At 40.2% G+C, this 24,893-nt stretch overlaps 1 protein-coding gene across 5 annotated transcripts in view; it reads left to right on the forward strand.

Annotated features, from left to right (window-relative positions):
- The window catches only part of RNF214 (ring finger protein 214), a 40,951-nt gene that overhangs the window by 650 nt on the left and 15,408 nt on the right, over positions 1-24,893 (forward strand). For 3 of the 5 annotated variants that reach the window (XM_036919853.2, XM_036919854.2, XM_036919855.2), the window contains exons 2-6: positions 976-1,088; positions 3,236-3,743; positions 4,445-4,504; positions 6,211-6,351; positions 8,054-8,193. In XM_036919853.2, coding sequence (XP_036775748.1) covers positions 982-1,088; positions 3,236-3,743; positions 4,445-4,504; positions 6,211-6,351; positions 8,054-8,193 — 956 coding nt within the window. In that variant the 5' untranslated portion in view covers positions 976-981. The remainder of the gene's footprint in view (positions 1-975; positions 1,089-3,235; positions 3,744-4,444; positions 4,505-6,210; positions 6,352-8,053; positions 8,194-24,893) is intronic. The other 2 variants (XM_036919856.2, XM_036919857.2) reach the window with 1 other exon arrangement.

Below are 24,893 nucleotides of genomic sequence, written 5' to 3' on the forward strand. Positions count from 1 at the left end.
CAGTAGCGGCGATTTGGGGCCCGTTTTCTCCCAGGAGCTTTGTGTAATGGCAGAAAGGGAGGCACCGAGGGTTTCTGGCCTGTGAGTGACTGAAGTGTTGACACATTGTTGCTTGTGCGCTGTGGGAGGCCCAGGGGTGATGCTATCAAAATAAAAACAAGAATTTAGACTAACCCAATGGTAACCCCCACCCCAGTATTCTCTTCTTCCCTTTTTCCTCGCCGTAGAGGGTCAGGAGTTTGCCCTGGGACATAAAGGGTGACCTTTTGATCTACGAGAGGCATGTGTCCGGGGTTCCATACTTGGATACCCTGTTTTCCAGCTTCTGATTTTCATGCTAGAGAAACCAAGATTCTCCCAGTCTTTTGCACCCCTGCCGTGACTCTGAATCAGAGTCGGTGCTTTCCTCAGACGGTGGTTATCAAACTTTCCGCGTCTGTGGGGAACTCAGTAAAGGATGCTTGGATTGCCCGATAGAGTATTGCTCTTTTTTTCACACACAAACACCTCTAAAAAAAACTTCACTTAAATTAATGGAGAATGTTTTTGATGTAACAGCCATAAAATGATTTTTAAAACATAGGATATTATCGGTATTAGGGCAAAAGATACATCCTTTATAAGTTATATTAAGGCAAAGTAGGTGTGTGGACCTTTTGGAAGATTCTCAGACTATGGTCTACTGTTTCAAACGATGGCCTTTTTGCCGAAAGTGAGAAAGCTTTGCACAGATGCCTAGGTATTTATACAAATATGGTGATTCCTAAGGGCTGACGTCCACGGGACCTAGTGTGAGAAATGGCTCTTCTGCTGCCCTGCTACAGAATACTCTGAAGTATTTTCTCCTAGAGCCTAATTTTTTCTTTGTGTTTCTTTCGCGGAACAACCCCGTTGTATGGACGTTCCGAGGGGACAAGATCCTTGTGTTTTAAAATTTTGGAATTTGTAGCCTGTATTTTGTTTCTGAATGTACAGAGCGTGATGGCGGCGTCTGAGGTAGCTGGTGTGGCCAGTGTCCCCAATTCTCCGGAATCCTCTTCTAATTTATGTGCTTCCAAATCAGAGGAAGGTCTCCCAGATGGTCTAAGGTAACGTGTGGATTCTTGACTGGGAAGGTTTTATTTGGGAAAAGGGCTTTCGAGATGGGCCTCTCAAGGAAGTGTAGCTGGTCTGCTCTTTGGGGTTCTAGTGGCACTAGGTTAAGCTTTTTAAAGGTAGGGACTGACCTGTATTTGTATTTCTGGTACCTAACACAGCTTCTGACAGCAGCAGGCATGCTAAATATTTGTTGAATAAATAGATAAGAGCACAGGGGATCAAACTCACCCCAAAATGCAAATGTTTCCCCCACCTTATCCTACATGGACTATATATCCATTTAAATGTATGCTTATATATGTTTATGTATATACATGTAAATCTTCTGTATTCATAGATGTAGATATATATACATGTAGACACATTTACATTTATACACAGATAAATGTGTGTGTGTGTTCATATTTATCTATAGATAAATAGGTAGGCTTGCTAGAATTTTTTTACTCCTTCATGTATACCTTTTGCTTTCCATCCAAACTGTTGAGGGCAGGCATTACAATTACCCAGCCTCGCATCTTGCCGGGCTTGACACATTGTATGTACAGTGTTGTACTGAACTGACTCTGTATCTCCTCAACGCTTTTCTAGAGTACCTAGAACCTAACTCAATAGATAATACTATACTAACAGCTTTATCTGTATTAACATGTTTAATCCTGTTAATAAAACAATCCCAGGAGGTAGGTGCTAATATTATTATTCCCATTTACAGGTGAGGAACTGAGACACAGAGAGGTTAGTAACTTGGCCAAGGTTACCGAGCTATGTTGGAGTCAGGGTTTGAACCCAAGCTTGTCTGACTCCACAGTACTTAGTAAATATTTTTTTCAATGAAGAGAGGTTTGTTAGTGAGTGGGGTAATGGGCAAAAATGTTAAGTAAACTTAACCATAAACGCAAATCTTCATTTTATAAATAAAATGTGCCACTTACTACTAGTAATAATAACACTAAGGTTTACTGAGTGTTTGCTATGTGCCAGGCACTGTACTAAATGTGTCATATGCATTACTCGTGTAATCTTCACTGTAATCCTCTTAGGTGAGTAATACCGTTACTCTTTTACAAGTGAAGTTAAGTGACTTGCCCAGAGTCAAAGCACTAGTGAATGGCAGAGTCAGGATTCACACCGAGGTACTGCATGTGCCCAAATTAATAATCAAGTGTCCCCCCGACCCCTCAGCTCCCAGCAGGGAATCAGCTTAGAGTGCTTGTAAAGATTTTCACTTCAACAATTTTCTGTTGCTTTATTTTGAACAGCAAGTACTTCTGAGATTCAGAAGGCAGTGACCTGAAGCATCAGTCGGTGCTAGTTTGGGGTGCTTAAGGGTGTCAGTTGACAGAATCAGTTTTTTTTAAATAGGGGGCAAAGAAATTTAATACAGATTTAGTCATTATTCCTGGGTGAAAGACTTACAGTTATGAATGTTAGACGTCATTGTAAGTAGGTTTTGAAGATCTCTTTAAAAAGCAATGTGTTAAATGGCCGGGGCAAACAGCTATCCCAGTGTTACGTATATACTTGTCACCTGGGCTAAAATTTCTACTGACAGCTTCAATTTTGGATTCACAGTTGTACTTCAGACAACCTGAAGATGCTATGTTCTGGAAAATTGTTGGAGAACCTAAAGAGTGGTTCTTGTCAAAGATCTGTATAATTAACTTGAAGGCAAATTATTTTTGCGAAACATGAGACTAGAATAAAAACTATTCCTAAGTTACTATTTTATTTAATAAAATATGTGTAAGTAAATTAGTACATGCAACTAAATGGAGTATTCTGACTAGCATTAGGCTGTTTCGTCCCCAAGAGTTCTTCAAATTGGCCCTCAAAATTTTTTTTAGATCTTCTGTTATTTGTGTGATTGTTTATTTACTGTCTCCAGACGGTAAATGTCTCCAGACAGTGACTGTCTCCAGAACCCAAGTTCTTAACCACTAAGCTATGCTTGCAGCATTTGGGCTAAAAATCACTGGATAGAAACCAAGCTCCTGTTCATCCTGATAATTTTGGGGGCGGGGGATGGGTTGTATGGTCTAGTTGTGTTGTTCTAGTGGTTACGTTGGAAGTATTACAGATTTAATCCTGTTTAAAATTGAGTGAAGAGAGAAACTTTATCTTCTGTTTTTGATAGCCCCAAAGACCCCGCAGAGAAGCACAAGAGCTCGCCTCTGTCGAGTGTAAGTAACCAAACGATAGCCAAGGAGAGTAACAGAAATGCCCATTTGGAGCAGCCAGAGCAGAGTCCTGGTTCATCAGCAGGTGACACGGCAGCAGCGCACCGGGCGGTGTTAGGAGAGAACGTGCTAGCCACAGCCCTTTGTCCCTCTGGCGGTGGGTCTCAGTCCGATGTGAAGGACGTGGCCAGCACAGCAGGAGAGGAGGGGGACACGTGCCTCCGGGAGAGCCTCCACCCCGTCACTCGGTCTCTTAAGGCAGGGTGCCATACAAAGCAGCTCGCCTCCGGGAGTTCTGAAGAGAAACCCCCACGAGCCTCCGTCCTAGAGGAAGGTAGCAGGGACGCAGGCTTGGATTTCCGACCTGTAGTGGCTCCGGCAAGTGGGCTTGAAGGAGTCAGTGTGGATCAGGATGGTGATCAGGATAGCTCTTCCCCGAAGCTTTCTCAGAACATTGCTGTCCAGGTCAAGTATGAAGTTTCTACTACTAACATGGAATCGGGGCTTTTGTTTATTTTTTCATTACTTTTTGAGGGTAGGACACATTTCTTCACAGTTGGTGGAGAACTACTCTGTCTCGTCTTTTTACTGGCACCTGGCATACAGTTTTCATCCAGTGCTGTGCAACGCCTTCAGTCTGGTGTTCAGTAAATGGTGAAGCCAGGAGCCAGTGTCTAATCGTGGTGACTAGGACCTTTGTGGCCTACATATAATCTCTCTCACTGAGTGATTGATGAGCGTAGGTCCTTAGCATTCATATTCCCGGGCTTTGTCCCTACAGGAGGGACCCTTGTTCATTCTCTGACCTGCATCTTACATGCAGCGTATCTGCCTTCTAGTGACTGGTGTGCTTTTTTGTAGGAGGAAGGAGGGGCCCAATAGGTAGTAAGGGGCAAAGTTCTTATCTCGGACTTGAGGCTCCTTTCTGTCAGTTGTTGGGCCTTGTTCAGGTGGTTTTGCGGGACAAACGCTTGATGCAGTGTGAGTGTCAGCGTCCGATTGCTAGAACCACCTGCTCCTCTTGCCACGAGGCCTGATAAGGGGGAAGAGAAAGAAGTTAGCTTCTCAGTTACTTGAGGCAGATTTCCAGGTGAAGGCACTAGAGTAATTCTACCTTTTAAAATATCTCTGAACAGTTCTGAATGTAATTGTTTCTTTCTTTATAGACTGACTTTAAGACAGCTGATTCAGAGGTAAATACAGATCAAGATATTGAAAAGAATCTGGTAAGTATTTAAGCTGTCATTGTTGACGTGACAAACCATTAATGCAGAAGAGCTAGAGTTATGTCAGCTCAGTTGGAAAGGGTGCAGGAACCTCCTTTATAAAATTCCTGACAGTTGGTCAGCTAACTTCTGCTCGATCACTTCCAGAGATGGGAAGCTTACTGCTCACAAGGCAGCCTGTTGCATTTTAAAAATAGCTCTTATTGTTAGGTCTTATTCTGAGATGAGGACAGAACCTCTAAAATTTCTTGTTAACCGTTTTTTCTTGAGGTCTGTAGAGTCAATCTAAATCCTTTTTCTTGTTAGCCCTGTACATATTTGAAGTTTTTTTAATATGGCTTCCTCTTACGCCTCAAATCTGAACTTTTGCAGGTGAAACATCCCCAGGTGTTTTAATGTTTTTCTTTTCTTCATAATTAATGTTTTTCTTTTCTTCATAAAATGCTTTTTAGTCTTTTCATCATCCTGGTTACTTTTTCACCTAGACATGTTCCATCTTATCAATGTTTCTTTTAAAATGTGACCCTGAGAACTAAATACAATAATCCAAATGCAACACAGTTTACCATGCTCTGGGATGCTCGTTCTCTTTCTCATTCTAGACACTATTTCTTAAGCTTACCTTGGCTTATTTCGGCAGTCTCGTCACACTGGTGAGCTTGTCTGGGGAGCCTTAGTCACATTTCAGTAGGTGGACAGTGGCCTCACTTACCCCAAAATAAAACCCTGTCTCGAGAGCTTATTTTTTAATCATAATATGATGTTCTCCCATTCACTTCTCAAACCTTTATTGTCTTTGAAAATGGTTATCTTTTAGTGAATCAATTCAGTTTAATGCTCTAGGTTCAAATTTTACATGAACTACCTTATGCCAAATGTGCTTTAAGTGGGCCCTCTAAGTTTTAGTGTCCCTTTGACAGGTAACCACTGATTTTCTTGATCTGCTGATATGAGGCAGAGCTGGGCTGTGGTCCTTGGAAGCCTCACTTGTGCTCCTAGTTTATGTGAGAGCTCTCTGATTTGCCCATCTGAATCCAGGTTCCCCAGACCTCCTTAGTGGATTTGTCCATTTTCAGCACAGATGACCAGTAAGGAACCTGATTTCTGGGTACGTTTTGAATAGGTGATCTGTTCTATATATATATTTTTCCCTTTCTTTTCTTCTCACTCACAATGGATGGTAAAGGTCTCCTTCCTTTATTCCCCAGGGCAGGGATTGGCAAAATTTCTGTAAAGGGTCAGATAATAAATGTCACAGGCTTTTGGACTATATGGGAACTGTTGTAACCATGCTACAACAAGTAGCATGAAGGCAGACCTAAAGCCATTGGATATCGCTGCATTCCTATAAACTTTTATTTATAGAAACAGGCACCGGCTGGATTTGCCCCACAGGCGGTAGGTTGCCAGACCCCACCCTAGAGCAACATTGTACAATAGTATTTCCTGTAATGGGGGAAATGTTCTGTATCTGCGCTAGTCACGTGTGGGTACTATGTGGGTACTTGGGATGTGCTGTTATTGACGGTCTGGAATTTTAAGTTTTCTTATTTTAAGTAATTTAAGTTTATATAGCTACACATGGCTGGTAGCTACAGGATTGGACACTGCACCCTAGACTCTGTGCGATGCCTTAAGCAGGCACATGGTGAATGTGTCTTACAGTCAAATTGGGTATTGAATTTTTCTTCTGTTGTTACCAATAGGATAAAATGATGACAGAGAGAACCCTGTTGAAGGAGCGTTACCAGGAGGTGCTAGACAAGCAGAGGCAAGTGGAGAATCAGCTCCAAGTGCAGCTAAAGCAACTCCAGCAAAGGAGAGAAGAAGAAATGAAGAATCACCAGGTATTCTGCTGCCTTGGCACTGCCCATAAGTAAAGCTGCAGCCCTTAACCAAGCTCTCAGTTTGTTCCCACATTAATACAAGTGAAAGATCAATATTTAACTTGTTAGTGGCTATCATAGAATTTTAAGGATTAAAGAAAAAAACCTTTGTGAGCATCTTGTCCAAACTCTCACTTCTATTTTAGTCTAGAGGGAAAAGAATTATTTAATATATTTTGTTGACATAATCTACCCTCTGCCTGGAAAACTATGCGATTAGATGCTTACATCACATGATATTAAGAAATACAATTCTAGGTAGATTAAAAATTTACATTAAAAAATTGGAAAAATATTTTCAACTAGAAGAAAATTTAGGAGAATATTTATAAAACTTTAAGTTGGAAGAGGTCATATTAATCTAGGCAGAAAACCTGAAAGTCGTTAAAAAGATGAATCAATGTAATTACACATAATGAAAAATTTTTGATACAGCAAATGATACAAAAAAGTCAAAAGACCAATGTTAGACTGAGAAAATATTTGTAGGACAGCTGATGGTACCAATATTTGATGACATTCTGAGGTTCCTACAAATTCATAGTACAAGTCAAATACTCTAGGGAAAAACCAGGAAAGGTCACTGTATCCGTTTTCTGTTGCTGCTGTGATGTTACCACGAATTTAGTGGCTTAAAACAACCCAGCTGTATTATTTTGCAGTCCTGTAGACTTAACGTGGTCTCGCTGGGCTGATGCCAAGACACTGGCAGGTTTGCTTCCCTTCTGGGGGCCCTGGAAGAGGATATGCTTCCCTGCATGTCCACCTTCTAGGGTCTGCTGCATTCCTGCACTTGTGGCCCCCTTCTCCATCTGTGCCTATTCTTCCCTAATCACTTCTTCCTCTGATGACAACTGGGAAAGGTTCTCTACTTGTAAACACCCATGAGATTAGAGTGGGCCCACCCATTCAGTCCTGGACTGTCTCCTCATCTCCAGGTCTGATCCTTAATCACATCTGCAGAGTCTCTTGTCCCGTGGAAGGTAATGTATTCACACACACATACAAGGTGATATATATAAAATGACTTCATTTTGAAAAAGGAAGCAAAGAAATGCATCCCTGAACACACGTGTGTTTGTGTGAGAATGGCAAAGATGGGAGCATTGCACAAAACAGTTACTGTATTGGTTACTTTAAGGGTAGAATTGCTGTGAATTAGGGAGTGATTGACGTCATCACTTTTTAATTATTTGACTTCTTATTACGAATAGGTTTTCTTTGTTAAATAGTAAAACAGAAACCGGAAAATAACCTCACAAAGTAGAACTGTTTCTAAAGAAAGAAGACCATATCTGTTGGAAGCAATGAACTCCCACCCTGTGCAAGCACGCCTTTGTCAGCATTCTTGACAGGTGTTCATTTACCCAGTATTTGAACACCAGTAATGGAGAATGTAGTGCTTCACAAGGCAGTGAATTCCATTTTTGACCAGTTGTGATTGTCAGAAATTCTTTCACCTGCTGATAGGAAATCTGCTTTATTGTAAATTTCTCCTTTAAACCTTAATTCCGGCTTTTGGAACCACTCATCAACCGTATTTCTATAATTCGGTTTGAAGTCAATATGGTTAATTAGCAATAGTTGAAAATGACCTTCAGACCAAAAGAACTAACTCATTTCCTTCTTCATTTGCATGTGACTGTAATTGTGTGGGACACAGGAGATATTGAAGGCCATCCAGGATGTAACAATAAAGCGAGAAGAAACAAAGAAGAAGATAGAGAAAGAAAAGAAGGAGTTCTTGCAGAAGGAGCAAGATCTGAAAGCTGAAATCGAGAAGCTTTGTGAGAAGGGCAGAAGGTAAATGATGCTGTTAAGAACACGACCTCTGTGTGTATGTGTGTATTTGTGCAACAGGGGCCAGTTCTGTTTGTGTTTCTACTTTCTCGTCTTTCAGTCTAACTTTTTTTTGTATTAAGGTATCATTGATATACACTCTTAACGAAGGTTTCATATGAAAAGCAATGTGGTTACTACATTCACCCATATTATCAAGTCCCCCCATACTCCATTGCAATCACTGTCCGTCAGTGTAGTAAGATGCCACAGAGTTACTACTTGTCTTCTCTGTGCTACACTGTCTTCCCCACATCATGTGTACTGATCATAATACCCCTCAATCCCCTTCTCCCTCCCTTCCCCACCCGCCCTCCCCCACCCCTCCCCTTTGGTAACCTCTAGTCCCTTCTTGGAGTCTGTGAGTCTGCTACTGTTTTATTCCTTCAGTTTTGCTTTGCTGTTATCCTCCACAAATGAGGGAAATCATTTGGCATTTGTCTTTATCTTCCTGACTTATTTCACTGAGCATAATACCTTCTTTCTCCATCCATGTTGTTGCAAATGGTAGAATTTGTTTCTTTTTTTTTTTTTTTTGTAGATAATTATTTTTTATTGAAGGGTAGTTGACGCACAGTATTACATTACATTAGTTTCAGGTGTACAACACAGTGATAAAACATTTATATACATAATTCTAGGTTCCAGCTATCACCCTACCAAGCTGTTACAATATCTTGACTATATTCCTTATGCTATACATTACATCCCGGTTACTTATTTATTTTACCATTGGAAGTCTGTCCTTTTTTTTTTTTTTTTTTTTGTGAGGGCATCTCTCATATTTATTGATCAAATGGTTGTTAACAACAATAAAATTCTGTATAGGGGAGTCAATGCTCAATGCACAATCATTAATCCACCCCAAGCCTAATTTTCGTCAGTCTCCAATCTTCTGAGGCATAACAAACAAGTTCTTACATGGAGAACAAATTCTTACATAATGAATCAAGGGCAGTCATCACAGAAATTTTTGGTTTTGCTCATGCATTATGAAATATAAACAGTTCAAATATGAATACTCACTTGGTTTTTATACTTGATTTATATGTGGATACCACATTTCTCTCTTTATTATTATTATTTTTAATAAAATGCTGAAGTGGTAGGTAGATACAAGATAAAGGTAGAAAACATACTTTAGTGTTGTAAGAGAGCAAATGTAGATGATCAGGTGTGTGCCTGTAGACTATGTGTTAATCCAAGCTAGACAAGGGCAATAAAACATCCACGGATGCAGAAGATTTCTCTCAGAACGGGGGGGGTGAGGTTCTAAGCCTCACCTCTGTTGATCCCCAATTTCTCACCTGATGACCCCCCTGCGACTGTGCCTGTCTTAGGTTGTTCCTCCCTTGAGGAATCTTACCCGTCTCTGGCTAACCAGTCATCTTCTGGGGCCATACAGGGAAATGTAGAGTTGGTAAGTGAGAGAGAAGCCTTATTGTTTGAAATGGTTAGCTTTTTATTTCTTTGCATATTTATGCCCTGTAGCTTCTATGCCCAGCATTTGTCTTGAGGTATCTTTACCACTTGGAAGAATTATGATACTCAGTAAATTTGATATGAGGCACGAATTCTATTTAAGGGTTGTAATTAGGAAGGAAGAAGAAAAGCTATAGAAGTAGCAGGCGGGAGAAAACATGGGAAGATTGATTACTTCTTTGACATATCTTCTTGTAGAGTAACTTCAGCATGTATAGGTTTTAAACTACTACTTAAATTGCACACACACATTAACATAATAGGAGTATAGTACATAACCAAAGCATATCTGTAATTACCAGCCATCTCCAGTGAAACCAAGAAAACCAGTTAGGCACCTTAGGCATTTGTGAAAACTTATCTATGATATGGTGGATATTGTCCAACTGAACTTGAACAGTCTGAGAGAAATCAGACAAATTAAAACAACCCATTCCTGGGGAATGTTCACATCCCTTATGTTCTTTTCACAGTAAATAGTCTGTAGTTGTAAGATTTTGGAGCGCTACAATTTGCACTTCTCCTAATTCTTGGTTGAGTTCCAACAGTATAGATCCAGTCAAATTTGTTGTTTTACTGTATGCACAGGCCAGCTTAGATATGTCCTTCCTCATTCCCATGGCAAGTCCAGGAACTGGTGGGATGAGTGCATCTACAGCTGTAGCAGTGCGTGGATCTTTGTTGGGGTTTTTTGATGATCATCTTCTGGCATGAGTCTTCCAGAGAGTGCTGATGTTGGAAGTTCTTTTTCATATCGTATCTTAGTTCATTTTCGGGGTAGCCCAATTAGGCTTTGATCCTCTGTATAAACACAAACAGACCCTTTGCCTACACTTTTATATGCCCTTTATACCCTTGTGTAGAACTCATTGGAGGTTACCACACAGGAACTGCCCTTTTGTTTTGTTTTGTTTTGTTTTGTTTTGTTTTTGGTATCACTAATCTACACTTACATGATGAATATTATGTTTACTAGGCTCTCCCCTATACCAGGTCCCCCCTATAAACCCCTTTACAGTCACTGTCCATCAGCATAGCAAAATGTTGTAGAATCACTACTTGCCTTCTCTGTGTTGTACAGCCCTCCCTTTTCTCCTACCCCCCCATGCATGCTAATCTTAATACCCCCCTACTTCTCCCCCCCTTATCCCTCCCTACCCACCCATCCTCCCCAGTCCCTTTCCCTTTGGTACCTGTTAGTCCATTCTTGAGTTCTGTGATTCTGCTGCTGTTTTGTTCCTTCAGTTTTTCCTTTGTTCTTATATTCCACAGATAAGTGAAATCATTTGGTATTTCTCTTTCTCCGCTTGGCTTGTTTCACTGAGCATAATACCCTCCAGCTCCATCCATGTTGCTGCAAATGGTTGGATTTGTTTCTTTCTTACGGCTGAATAATATTCCATTGTGTATATGTACCACCTCTTCTTCATCCATTCATCTACTGATGGACACTTAGGTTGCTTCCATATCTTGGCTATTGTAAATAGTGCTGCAATAAACATAGGGGTGCATGTGTCTCAGTCTAACTTTTATTTGAAAAACAAGAGCATAAATAAAAATCCTCCAGTAGTTTAGCTTTTTCAGCATCCCATATTAGATTTAATTTAAAAAATTACAGAGATTCATTAATGTTTTGAAATAAATAGCAGCAACTTGTTGGGTCCCAAGTGTGATGAGGATTTTGATAAGTATCTAACACACCTATTGCATTTACTTTATAACCTGATCTTTTTAAGGTCCAGGTTGTGAGAATACTTTGATTATACTTACATTATTCCGCACGAAAATCAGATTTCAAATAGTATCACTATAAGCTGTTTGGAAAAAATTATTAGTGGATCCATGTCCACTTCTGGGTATTGCAGCAAGAGCCAGGTGGGCCTAGAATTTGGGCAGATTTTCAGTTTTCCATGTTTCTCAATATGAGCTATTTGGAAGTCAGAATAACTGTGAATACTGTGATGATTTTGTTTAAATTCAACTAAAATGCATTTTTATTTATCAAGAAAATTCTGGCTTGCTCATGTGTGAGAGAACTGAGAGGTAGCAAGCTTATTTGCTGAATCATTTCCCAGGTGTGAAAGATGATAGCCATGGAATGTCAACATGAGAAAGAATGTTGGGAAAGGGACTAAAGACCAATCAGTTGTTCTGTTGAAAATCTAATGAGAATGACTTGAAGATGGGTTGGTTGTCCATGATGATCCATGTAGTGGCAATTATGAAGAGTGTACCAGGAGCAGAACACTGTGCCAGGCATTGTTAGTAATAAAAACAGTTACCACCTCAGCCCAACAAGAGGGCCTCTGCCGTTGTCTTCGCAGTCTGTGGGGGGAGATGAAGCATAGTCACGTGCATGTAAGCAGCTTAGCAGCAGGTGTCTTAAACAGCACAAGTTGGGAAGGTGGTCTATACTTTTATTCTAGGTCCCGTGACGAAACATCCTTCTGATGTGTACTCTTTACACTGTGAGTGCCCGTCTGTCTTCACCAACTGGTTGGGTACCTACAAATGGTGACTGATACAGTTTGCTGCTCGTGTTCTTGAAAATCCAGTTTTTTTCATGTATGTCATGAAAATCCAGTAATGTTTTTTAATGAGTGTCAGAGTGGTGCTTTCTGTCGTTCTTCCTGTTAAAAAGGGGTCGTTTTTCCAGAAGTATGGGGAGGTCGTCTGCTCCGGGTGTCTTTGTTCTAGCCGGGATTGAGGTTTTGTGTAGCATTCCATCATCCATGGGAACTGTAAGCACAAAGATTTTGGTCCTTGTATTGTATGCTCAGGCTGCCATGTGGAATGAGCCCCTGGGTGGCTTAAACAACAGAAATCTGTCTTCTCACAGTTGCAGAAACCCAAGGTCAAGTTGCTGGCAGGGCTGGTTTCTGGTGAGGCGTGTCTGTTTGGCTCGCAGACACAGCTGCCTTCTTGCTGTGTCCTCCATGGCCTTTTCTCCGTGTGTGTACACTCCTGTCTTCTCCTCTTGTATAAGGACACAAGTCTTATTTGATTAGAGCCCCATCCTTATGACCTCATATAATTTCCATTACTTCCTCATAGGTCCTGTCTCTAAATATAGTCACAGTACAGATTAGGGCTTCAACATAGGAAATCTGGGGGGATACACAGCATATACTGGTCATATTTCCTGTTAATAGCTGTTTCTTTCTTTCATTTATTCAGCCATCATTTTTTAAGTGTCTACGATGAGCCAGGCTATAAAGAGCCTGGAGAATGAAAAGTCCTCATAATGATACCATATAGTGGTGGTATGAGAGCATTTAGAAGAGACTGGGGGGCGGGAATCAGGGCTTTGCAGAGGAATTGATTCCAGCATTGAGTCCTAAAAGGTGAAGAGGAACATGAGTACCGAATCCTTGGTTTGATCCTGGGTTAAACAAACTATAAAAGGCATTTGGAATAACTGGAAAAATTTGAATGTGGACTACTTATTAGATGATATTGTATCAGTGTGAACTGTTTTGAGTATGATTATGATATTATGTGGTTATGTAGAAGGTTGTGTTTTTTTTAAGTGTCAGTGCTATACGATCTTATGATGGCTTCAGATACACAATACAGTGGGTCATTGTTCACCCATAGTAGTATCAAGTCCTCACCCCCTCCAGTGCGGACACTGTCCATCAGTGTAGTGAAATGTCATAGAGTCGTTAATTATATTCTCTGTGGTGTACTGCCGTCCCGTGTCCAACCTATATTGTGACTGTGAATTGTAGAGCGCCTTAATCCCTTAATCGGCTTCTGCCTCCCCACCAGCCCCCCAACCCCTCACCTTTGGTAATCAATTCCTTCTCAGTGTTGTGAGTCTGCTGCTATTTTGTTCCTTCTGTTTTGCTTTGTTATATACTCCACAAATGCGTGAAATCATTTGGTATTTGTTTTTATCTGCCTTGCTTATTTCACTGAGCATAATACCCTCTAGATCTATCCATGTTGTTGCAAGCAGCAGGATTTCTTTTCTTTTTGTAGCTGAATAATTTTCCTTTGTGTATATGTACCACATCTTCTTTATCCATTCATCTGTTGATGGACACTTAGATTGCTTCCATATCTTGGCTATTGTTAATAGTGCTGCGATAAACATAGGAGTGCATATGTCATTTTGAATCAGGGATCTTGTTTTCTTCAGGTAAATTCCTAGAAGTGGAATTACTGGGTCAAATGGTTTTTCTATTTTCAGTTTTTTGAGGAACATCCATATTGCTTTCCACAATCGTTGAACTAATTTACATTCCCACCAGCAGTGTAGGAGGGTTCCCCTTTCTCCACATTCTCGCCAACATTTGTTGTTTCTTGTCTCTTGGATAGTGGCCATCCTAACTGGTGTGAGGTGCTATCTCCTTGTGGTTTTAATTTGCATTTCCCTGGTGATTAGTGATTTGGAGCATCTTTTCATGTGCCTGTTGACCATCTATATTTCTTCTTTGGAGAAGTGTCTGTTCAGGTCCTCCGCCCCTTTTTTAATTGGGTTATTTGACTTTTGGGTGTTGAAGCATATGAATTATTTATGTATTTTGGATGTTAACCCCTTGTAAGGTAATCATTTATGGATATATTCTCCCACAGTGTAGGAAGCCTTTTATTCTGCTGATTGTATCCTTTACTGTACTGAAGCTTTTTAGTTTAATGTAGTCCTGCTTGTTCATTTTTTATTTTGTTTCCCTTCTCCGAGGAGATGTGTTTAGGAAAAAGTTGCTCATGTTATAGTCAAGAGATTTTTGCCTATGTTTTCTTCTAAGAGTTTTAGGTTTCATGACTTACATTCAGGTCTTTGATCCATTTGGAGTTTACTTTTGTGTATGGAGTTAGACAATAATCCAGTTTCATTCTCTTACATGTAGCTGTCCAGTTTTGCCAACACCAGCTGTTGAAGAGGCTGTCATTTCCCCATTGTATATTCATGGCTCCTTTATTATATATTAATTGACCTTATATGTTTGGGTTTATATCTGGCTCTTACTCTGTTCCATTGATCTATGGGTCTGTTCTTGTACCAGTACCAAATTGTTTTGCTTAGTGCAGCTTTGTAGTAGAGTGTGAAGTCAGGGAGTGTAATTCCCCCAGCTTTGTTGTTTTTCCTCAGGATTGCTTTGGCTATTCAGGGTCTTTTGTGGTTCCATATGGATTTGAGAACTGTTTGTTCCAGTTAATTGAAAAATGCTATTGGTATTTTTATAGGGATTGCATTGAATCTGTAAATTGCTTTAGGCAGGATGGCCATTTTGACAATATTAATTCTTTCTATCCATGAGCATAGGATAGATTTCCATTTATTGGTATCTTCTTTAATTTCTCTCATGTGTCTTATAGTTTTCAGAGTAAAGTTCTTTCACCTCCTTGGTTACTTTTATTCCTAGGTATTTTATTCTTTTTGATGCAGTTGTAAGTGGAGTTTTCCTGATTTCTCTTTCTGCTAATTCATTGTTAGTATATAGGAATGCAACAGATTTCTGTGTATTAATTTTGTATCCTGCAACTTTGCCGAATTCAGTTATTAGTTCTAATAATTTTTTGGTGGAGTCTTCTGCAAATAGTGACAGTTTAACTTCTTCCTTACCGATTTGGATACCTTTGATCTCTTTGTGTTGTCTGACTGCTGTGGCTAGGACCTCCAGTACTATGTTGAATGAAAGTGGTAAGAGTGGGCATCCTTGTCTTGTTCCCAATCTTAGAGGAAAAGCTTTCGGCTTTTTGCTATTAAGTGTGATGTTGGCTCTGGGTCTGTTGTATATGGCATTTATTATGTTGAGGAGCAAAGCGTCTATACACATTGTGTTAAGAGCTTTTATCATGAATAGATGTTGAATTTTGTCAAATCCTTTTTCAGCATCTATTGAAATAATCATGTGATTTGTGTCCTTTTTGTGATGTGATACATGATATGGATTGACTTACAAATATTGTACCATCCTTGCATCCCTGGAATAAATTCTACTTGGACATGCTGGATGATCTTTTTGATGTATTTTTGAATTTGATTTGCTAATATTTTGTTGAGGATTTTTACATCTATGTTCATCAGGGATATTGGTCTGTAATTTTCTTTTTTTGTGGTGTCTTTGGTTTTGGTATTCTAGTGATGCTGGCCTCATAGAATAAGTTTGGAAGCATTCCCTCCTATTCTACTTTTTGGAAAACTTTAAGGAGGATGGGCATTAGCTCTTCTTTACATGTTTGATAAAATTCACTGTGAAGCCATTCAGGCATGGGGTTTTGTTTTCGGGTAGTTTTTTGATTACCAGTTCTATTTCATTCCTGGTAATTGGTCTGTTCAGATTTTCTGTTTCTTCCTGGGTCAGTCTTGGAAGGTTGTATTTTTCTAGAAAAAAATTGTCCGTTTCTTCTAGGTTGTCTAATTTATTGGCATATAGGTTTTCATAGTATTCTCTAATAATTCTTTGTATTTCTGTGGTGTCTGTTGTGATTATTCCTTCTTCGTTTCTGATTTTGTTTATGTGTGTAATACACTCTCTTTTTTTCTTGGTATGTCTGGCTAGGTGTTTTATCTATTTTGTTTATTTTCTCAAAGAACCAGCTCCTGGTTTCATTGATTTTTTTTTGTATTGTTTTATTGTCTTATTTTATTTATTCCTGCTCTGATCTCTATTATGTCCCTCTTTATACTAACTTTGGGCTTCATTTGTTCTTCTTTTTCTAGTTTCTTTAATTGTGAGTTTAGGCTGTTTATTTGGGATTGTTCTTATTTTCTGCATCCCACAGGTTTTGGGCTGTGGAGTTTTTGTTTTAATTTATCTCCATGTATTGTGTGATTTCTGTTTTAGTTTGGTCATTGATCCACTGATTATTTAAAAGCGTGTTGTTTAGCCTCCAGGTGTTTGTAGTTTTTTGTTTTCTTTGTGTAATTTACTTCTAGTTTTATTCCATTGTGGTTTGAGAAACTACTTGATATAATTTCAATCTTTTTGAATTTATTGAGGCTCTTTTTGTGGCCTATTATGTGAGCTATTCTGGAAAATGTTGCATGTACACTTGAGAAAAATGTGTATTCTGCTGCTTTTGGGTGGAATGTACTGTAGATATCTGTTAGGTCCATCTGTTCTAATGTATTTTCCAGTGCCTCTATTTCCTTGCTTATTTTCTGTCTGGTTGATCTGTCTTTTGGTGTGAGTGGTGTGTTGAAGTCTCCTAAAATAAATGCTTTGCATTCTATTTCCCCCTTTAATTCTGTTAGTATTTGTTTTACATATTTAGGCCCTCCTTTATTAGATGCATAGATATTTATAATGGTTATATCCTCTTGTTGGACTGACCCCTTTATCATTATATAGTGTCCTTTGTCTCTTCTTACTTTCCTTGTTTTGAAATATATTTGTCTGATACAAGTACTGCAACTCCTGCTTTTTTCTCACTATTATTTCAATGAAGTATCATTTTCCTTTTTCCATCCCTTCACTTTTAGTCTATATATGTCTTTGGGTCTGAAATGAATCTCTTGTAGGCAGCATATAGATGGGTCTTGTTTTTTTATCCATTCTGCCACTCTTTGTCTTTTGATTGGTGCATTCAATCCATTTATATTTAAGGTGATTATTGATAGATACGTACTTACTGCCATTTTATTGTTTTCTGGTTGTTTTTGTATTTCCTCTCTGTTCCTCTTTTCCTCTCATACTCTTCTCTTGTTATTTGATAGATTTCTTTAGTGTTGTGATTGGATTTTCCTTCCTTCCCTTTCTTTCGTGATCTATTGTAGGCTTTAGTTTTGTGGTTACCAAAGGTTCAAGGATAGCTTCCTTACTATGTAACAGTCTATCTTAAATTGCCGATTACTCTATTTCAAACACAGTCTAAAGGTACTTTTTTTCTTCTTCCTCCTCCTCCACATATTATGTATTACATGTCATAATCTGCTCTTTTTGTGTATCCCTTGACTGATTTTGTGAGTAGTTGATTTTTCTTCTTCTGTTTTAATTTCGTACTTGCTTGGTAATTAATTGATCTACTACCTTTACTGTGGGTTTATCTTCACTGGTGAAAGCTGTTTAGTCTTAGGAACATTTCTGTCTACAGCAGTTCCTTTAACATATCATGTAGGGCTGGCTTATTGGTGGTGAATTCCTTCAACTTTTGTTTATCTGAAAATTGTTTAATATTTGCTTCAAATTTAAATGATAATCTTGCTGGGTAGAGGATTCTGAATTGGAGGTTCTTCTGTTTTATTACATTAAATGTATCATGCCACTTCCTTCTGGCCTGTAAATTTTCTGCTGAGAAGTCTGCTGATAGCTTGATGAAATTTCCTTTATAAATAATCTTTTTTTCCTCTCTCTGGCTGCTGTCAGTACTCTCTCCTTATCTTTGCCATTTTAATTATATGTCTTGGTGTTGTCTTCCTGGGGTTCTTTTGTTAGGGGTTCTCAGTGCTTCCATGACATGAGTGTCTGTTTCTTTCCCCAGATTGGGGGAGTTTTCAAACAATTACTTCCTTAAAGAGACTCTGTCCTTTTGTCTCCCTCTTCTCATTCTGGAAGAGTGTTCCATTTGGATTGGTCACACAACTCTTATTATTGTTTCATTCTTAGAGATCCTTTTTTCTCTTCTGTTTTTCAGTTTCATTGTTTTCCTGTTCCCTAATTTCTGTATCGTTTATAACTTCTTCAGACTGTGATAATCTGCTATCAAATCCCTCCATTGTATGTTTCTATTCAGGTACTGTATTCTTCAGCTCTGGTGACTCCTTGCAGGTGTTCTTTTTGTTGAAGTCCTCCCTGAGATCTTGAATATTTTTCTGTAGATCCTTGAGCATGTTTATGATTTTTGATTTGAAGTCTTTATTAAGAGGAATTGGTGATTTCTGTTTCATTTAGCCCTCTTTCTGGTGTCTTGTCTTATAGTTTTGTTTGGAATGTATTTCTCTGCCTCCTTATTTTGTCAGGGTTCTATGTTTCTTCCTTTGTGTTAGATGGCTCTGCCTCTTCCTGACCTGTAGAGTAATAGCTTTATGAAGGAGGCTCCCTCTAGTGCCCAGAAGCTCAGGACTCTTTACCTTCCCGTGCAGGAGTCCCAGCTGGTGGTGTGTAGTGGGCGGGCCCCCTTTCTGTCTGGCTTCTAGTGGTCTGATTCTAGGCAGGCAGTTTGCTTTGGCCCACACCTTTGTGATCAGCACAGAAGCTGCTGCTGGAGTTGCGGCCTCTGCTGTGGATGGGGATGCCCTCTGCTTGGCCTGCAGCAATCACAGGGGCTGCAGGTGGGCAGGACCCCGTGCCTGCCAGGAGAAAGATGCTCCCGGGGCTGGCTCCCATAGGTGCCTCCCAGGCTGGGCAGAAACAGAGTTGAGAAAGCTGGGAGGGTCTCCCTCTGCCTACCCAGCAGCAAAATCACGCACTACTGTGAGGCCAAGCGAATTGTATGCCAGCTGTGCACCTGGAGAGAGGAGCCTCAGGGCTGCATCGCCAGTGAGGGGGATGGAGCATCTAGGACTCCTGAGAGTTCCCCGACCTATTGGGCCAGGGCAGGTGGGGGAGGTACTGTCCACCTGCCTTTTCTCCTGAGACAAGAGCTCTGTCTGATACTCGCCCCTCTGGCACCCCTCCCGCTGCTGGGAAGTCTTTCCAACTGTTGCTTTGCTTTCATCTCAGAGGTACAGGTGATGTGTGCCTGTTCTCTACAAGCGGCTAGAACCTCAGCCTCCCCGAGTGTTCTGCCTGTCTTTGTTGTCCAGCCCCGCGAATCACCTGAACACCATGTAATGTGGGCTTGTGCTCCCGGGGCAGATCTCCTGGCCAGGTGTTGAGCAGTCCTGGGCTTCTACCCCCTCCCTGTTCTGTTCTTTCTTCTGCCTGTGGGGAGGGCTTGTGTCCTGCTGGATCTCGGCCTTGCCACTTTACTCTTTTCTGTGACATCTTCCCTTCTTCCTCAGATGAGGTAGTCTGTTCTGCAGTCAGGTTTGGTTGTATTTGCTGTATTCATGTTTTATGTGTTTTGGAGAGGAGGATTCCACCTTGCCTTCCTGCTCCATCTCCCACCCCCCCAACCATATGGTTTCTATGCTTCCCTTTGTTGGTGTATCACCTTGATTGATTTGTAAATATTAAGCCATCCTTGCATCCCTGGAATATACCCAACTTGCTGTGGTGAATGATCCTTCTAATGTGTTTTTGAATTCAGTTGGCTAATACTTTTTTGAGGATTTTTGTATCTATGTTCATCAGGGATATTGGTCTGTAATTTTCTTTTGTAGTGTCTTTCTCTGGTTTTGTATTAAGGTGATGCTGGCCTTGTAGGATGAATTTGGAAGTTTTCCTTCTGCTTCAGTGTTTTGGAATAGTTTGAGAACCTAGGTATTAACTCTCCTTTAAATGTTTGAATTCTTCCGTGAAGCCATTTGGTCCTAGCCTTCTGCTTGTTGAGAGTTTTTTGATTATTGTGTCGATTTTGTTGCTATTAATTTGTTCAGATTTTCTGTTTCTTCCTGCTTCAGTGTTGGGAGATTACATGCTTCTAGGAATTTATCCATTTTTTCAAGGTTGTCAGATTTCTTGGTATATAATTTTTCATAGTATTTTTTTGTAATTCTTTGTATTTCTGTGGTAAGCCGTAATTTTTTTCATTTCTAATTTTATTTAGGTCTTTTTTTCTGATAAGTCTAGCTAAAGGTTTATTAATTTTGTTTATCTTTTCAAAGAACTAGCTCTTAGTTTCATTGAGCCTTTGTTTTTGTTTTTTTTTTGTCTCTGTATCATTTATTTCTGATTTAATCTTTATTATTTCCTTCTTTCTGCTAAGTTTAGGCTTTGTTCTTTTTTTTCTAGCTCCTTTTGGTGTAGGGTTAGATTTGAGATTTTTTTTGTTTCTTTATGTAGGCCTATAACGCTATTAACTTCCTTCTTAGAACTACTTTGCTGCATCTCAGAGATTTTACATTATATTTCTATTTTGTCATTCTCCAAGTATTATTTTATTTCCTCCTTAATTTCTTCATTGACCCATTGGTTGTTCATAGCATGCTGTTTAACCTCCACATGTTTCTGTTTTTTCCAGTTTTTCCTGTAATTGATTTCCAGTTTCATACTGTTGTCAGAAAAGATGCCTGGTATGATTTCAATCTTTTTAAATTTATTAAGACTTATTTTGTGGCCTAACATGTGATCTATCCTGGAGAATGTTCTGTGTACACTTGAAAAGAATAAGTACTCTGCTGTTTGGGGATGTAATGTTCTGTGTATGTGTATTAGCTCCATTTGGTCTAATGTGTCATTCAAAGCCACTATTTCCTAATTGATTTTCTGTCTGGATAATTTGTCCACTGATGTGTAAGTGGGGTGTTAAAGTCCCCTGCTATTATTGTATTACTGTCAATTTTTCTCCCTTTATGTGTGTTAATATTTGCTCTTTGCATCTAGGTGCTCCTCTATTGGGAACATAGATATTTATAATCATTATATCTTCTTGCTGGATTGAACCCTTGATCATTATATAGTGCTCTTCTTTGTCTGTTATTACAGTCTTTGTTTTAAATTCTGTTTTGTCTACAGTGTAGCACAGAGAAGGCAAATAGTGAATTTGTGGCATCTTACTACACTGATGGACAGTGACTGCATTGGGGTGTGGGTGGGCACTTGATAGTATGGGTAAATGTAGTAACCACATTGTTTTTTCATGTGAAACCTTCAAAAGAGTATATATCAATAATACCTTAATAAAAAATTATTTTAAAAAAAGAAAAAAAAATTCTGTTTTGTCTAAGTACTGTTTCTCAGCTTTTATTTTTTTCATTTCTGTTAACATGGAATACTTTTTTCCATCCCTTCAGTTTGAGTCTGTGTGTGTCTGTAGGACTGAAGTGAGTCTCTTGTAGGGAGCATGTAGGTGGGTCTTGTGCTTTACCCATTCAAGCCACCCTGTGCTGACTGAAGCATTTAGTCTATTTATACTTAGAGTAATTATTCATAGGGGTGTACGTATGTCATTTTGTTCAGTGTTATCTGTTTGTGTCATTGTTCTCTGGTTCATCTTTTTTCTCTTGCCTTCTCTTTTTATGGTTGCATTCCTTTCTCTTTATTTTTTTGTATCTATTATAAGTTTTGTTTGGTTACATGTGGTTTCTTTTTTTTTTTGAAGTATCATTGATGTATGATCTTATGATGGTTTCACATACATGACACTGTGGTTCAACATTCTCCCATATTATCAAGTCCTCACCCCCTCTATTGCTGTCACTGTCTATCAACGTAGTAAGATGTTACAGAGTCATTACTTGTCTTCTCCATGCTGTGCTACTATCCCTGTGACCTACGTATATCGTGATTGCGAATTGTAATGACTCTTAATCCCCTTCTCCCTCCCCACCCACCCTCCCCAACCGGTCCCTACTGCTGTTTTGTTCTTTCTGTTTTGCTTTTCATGTGGTTTCTGTATAATGCCTTACATATATAGGAGTCTGTGTTAAGTTGGTGGTCGCTTGAGTTCGAATGCATTCTAACAGCACTATGTTTTAATTCCCCCCTCCTCCATGGTTTATGTATATGTCTTATCTTTAACACCTTTTGTTTAGCGATTCCTTAGCTAATATTTAGAAGTAGTTGATTTTGCTACTTTTGTCTTATAACCTTCACACTGGCTTTTAAGTAATCGGTCTACACCTTTGCTGTTTGCTTTTACCAGTGAAATTTTCCCTTTTCATAATTTCCTTGCTTCTAGGTATGGCCTTTCCTTTTCCTCTTAAAGAAGTCTCAGTAACATTTCTGGTAAGGCTGGTTCAGTGGCGGTCAGCTCCTTGAACCCTGAGCCTATCTGAGCAGCTCTTCATCTTTCCTTCACTTCTGAATGATAGCCTTGCTGGGCAGACTGTTCTCGGTTCCCTTCTGGCCTGTAGAATTTCTGCTGAAAAGTTGGCTGAGAGCCTTGTGGGGTTTCCCTTGTAGGTAAACCCATTGCTTTTCTCAGTCTGCTTTTAAGGTTCTCTTTGTCTTTGATCTGTGATATTTTAATTATTATGTGTCTTGGTATAGACCTCTTTGGGTTCATCTTGGTTGGGGCTCTCTGCGCTTTCTGGACCTGGAGGTCTGTTTCCTTCCCTAGCTTAGGGAAGTTTTCAGCTATTACTTGTTTAAATAAGTTTTCCGCCCCTCTCTTTCTCCTTCTCCTTCCAGGACTCTCTACAATACAAATATTATGATGTTTGATGTTGTTCCAGAGTTCTCTTAACCTAGCCTCATTTCTTTTTATTTTTTTTTCTGCTGTTCAGCTCAAGTGTTCCATCACTCTGTCTTCCAAATCCCTGATCTGTTCTTCTGCATCCTCTATTTTGCTGTTGATTTCCTCTAGTGTATTTTTCATTTCACTGAGATGTATCCTTTGTTTCCAGTTGGTTCTGTTTTCCATCTCTTTGTAAAGATTCTCACCAAGTTCTTCCACTTTTTTCTCAAGGTCTGTTTTCTCCCAAGTGAGCATCTTTATGACCATTACTTTAAATTGTTTGTTGGGTAGATTGTTCAACTGTGTTTCAGTTAGTTCTGTTTCTGAAGTTTTGTCATGTTCTTTTGTTTCAAGCATATTACTGTGTCTCCTCATTTTGTTTGACTTCTGTGTTTGTTTCTGTAGGTTAGGTGAAAGGTCTACCTCTCTCTGTCTCGCTGGGCATGGCCTGTGTAGAAATGTCCCCTTGGGAGACTGCATGTGCCTTGCTGGAGGCTGGGTGGCTGTGGACTGGGTGTCCTAGTGCAAGGGCCTCGCAGATGTGGGCCAAGGGTCTCCTGTGTGGTTGCCAGCCAGGGCCATGCTTATGTCAAAGGGACATGGTCTGGCAAGCTCCCTGGTGGGCAGTGGACTGGGTCCTCTCTGGTTGGTTACCTGGGAACAGAGGCACATAGTCCAGGGGCCTCCCTCCTTATGTGGGTGCCAGCTGGGGCCATGCTAATGGGCAGCTGGGGGTGGATGGGTGCAGTCCAGGGGTCTCCCAGATTGGCAGCCCCATACATGAGGGTCAGCTGGAGATGGGAGGGGCACGGGCAGGGTGAATCTACATGAATATCATGTTAGTACCATCTGGATGGGACTGCTGGATCTCTGCTAAGTGTGTTCGGGTCTGGGCAGGGGCTGGGAGGTCGCCTCCATCACATTTGGAGATGATGTGTTCACACCCTGCTCCTGCCCCATTAGCAATGTGCAGGGGTGATGCAAACAACGTGGCTCACCCAGTCCGTATTTGCATGAACATTGCGTGGGGGGACCATGAACAGTGGTGCTTACCCTGCTTCTGTCCCTGTTAACACTGTCCTAGGGACACACACAGTGGTGCTTCCCAGCCCTCTGCCCCTAGAGAGAGTTCCAGTGCTTCTCTTGCTGTTAGGCAGGTGCTTGAGTTCTGAAAATCAGCTTCCTTCAGTTATAGCTGCCGCCAGGTTTAAACACTCCAACTCGTGGCTTTTATCCTGTGCCCCAGGGCAGGCAAGTCTGCTTCTGTAGCTCAAGAACTCTCCCTCGCTACTGCAGGGCCCTGCTGGGAGTGGGGCTCCCTCCATACCATGTCTCTGTCTCTCTTGCTGTCCTTCATGTGGTCTTCTTATCCCTCATTGTGCAGGAGTTCACTCAGGCCTGCGCTCTTCTCGGGTTGAGCTGCTCTGTGTGCAGGTGTCGATTCAGTGCGTATGTGAGAGGAGGTGGCTCAGGCTCTTTCAGTGCCACTGTTTTGGACCCGCCTCCTAGTATGTACTCTTTGTATAGGACTTTCATTCAGTTTCGTGCTTTTGACATTCATTCATGTTGTTGCTCTCTATTGTTGAATAGTATTCCTCTTGTCAATGTACCACACTTCACTTACCCATTCTCCTTTCATGGGTTTCTCATGGTTTCCAGATTTGGACTGTTACAAGTAAATGCGCTATGAAGATTCAAGTGCAAGTCTCTATGTGTACATACACTTTTTATTGGTTTTGGGTAAACCCCTAGGAGTAGAATTGCTGGGTTGTAGGGTGGATTTATGTTTAGTTTTCTAAGGAACTGACAAACATTTTTCCAAAGAGGCTATACCATTTTACACTCTACCTGCAGTGTATGAGAGTTCAGTTGCTGGCTGCATATCCTTGTCATCCAAGTGGCTATGCAGTGGTTTTCCACTGTGGTTTTAATTTGCATTTCATTAATGACTGATGATGCTGATCACTTCTCATGTGCTTATTGACCATTCATGTATCTGTCGTTGTGAG

The sequence above is a fragment of the Manis pentadactyla genome, chromosome 13 (genome assembly GCF_030020395.1).
Source record: "Manis pentadactyla isolate mManPen7 chromosome 13, mManPen7.hap1, whole genome shotgun sequence".
Lineage (NCBI taxonomy): Eukaryota > Metazoa > Chordata > Mammalia > Pholidota > Manidae > Manis > Manis pentadactyla.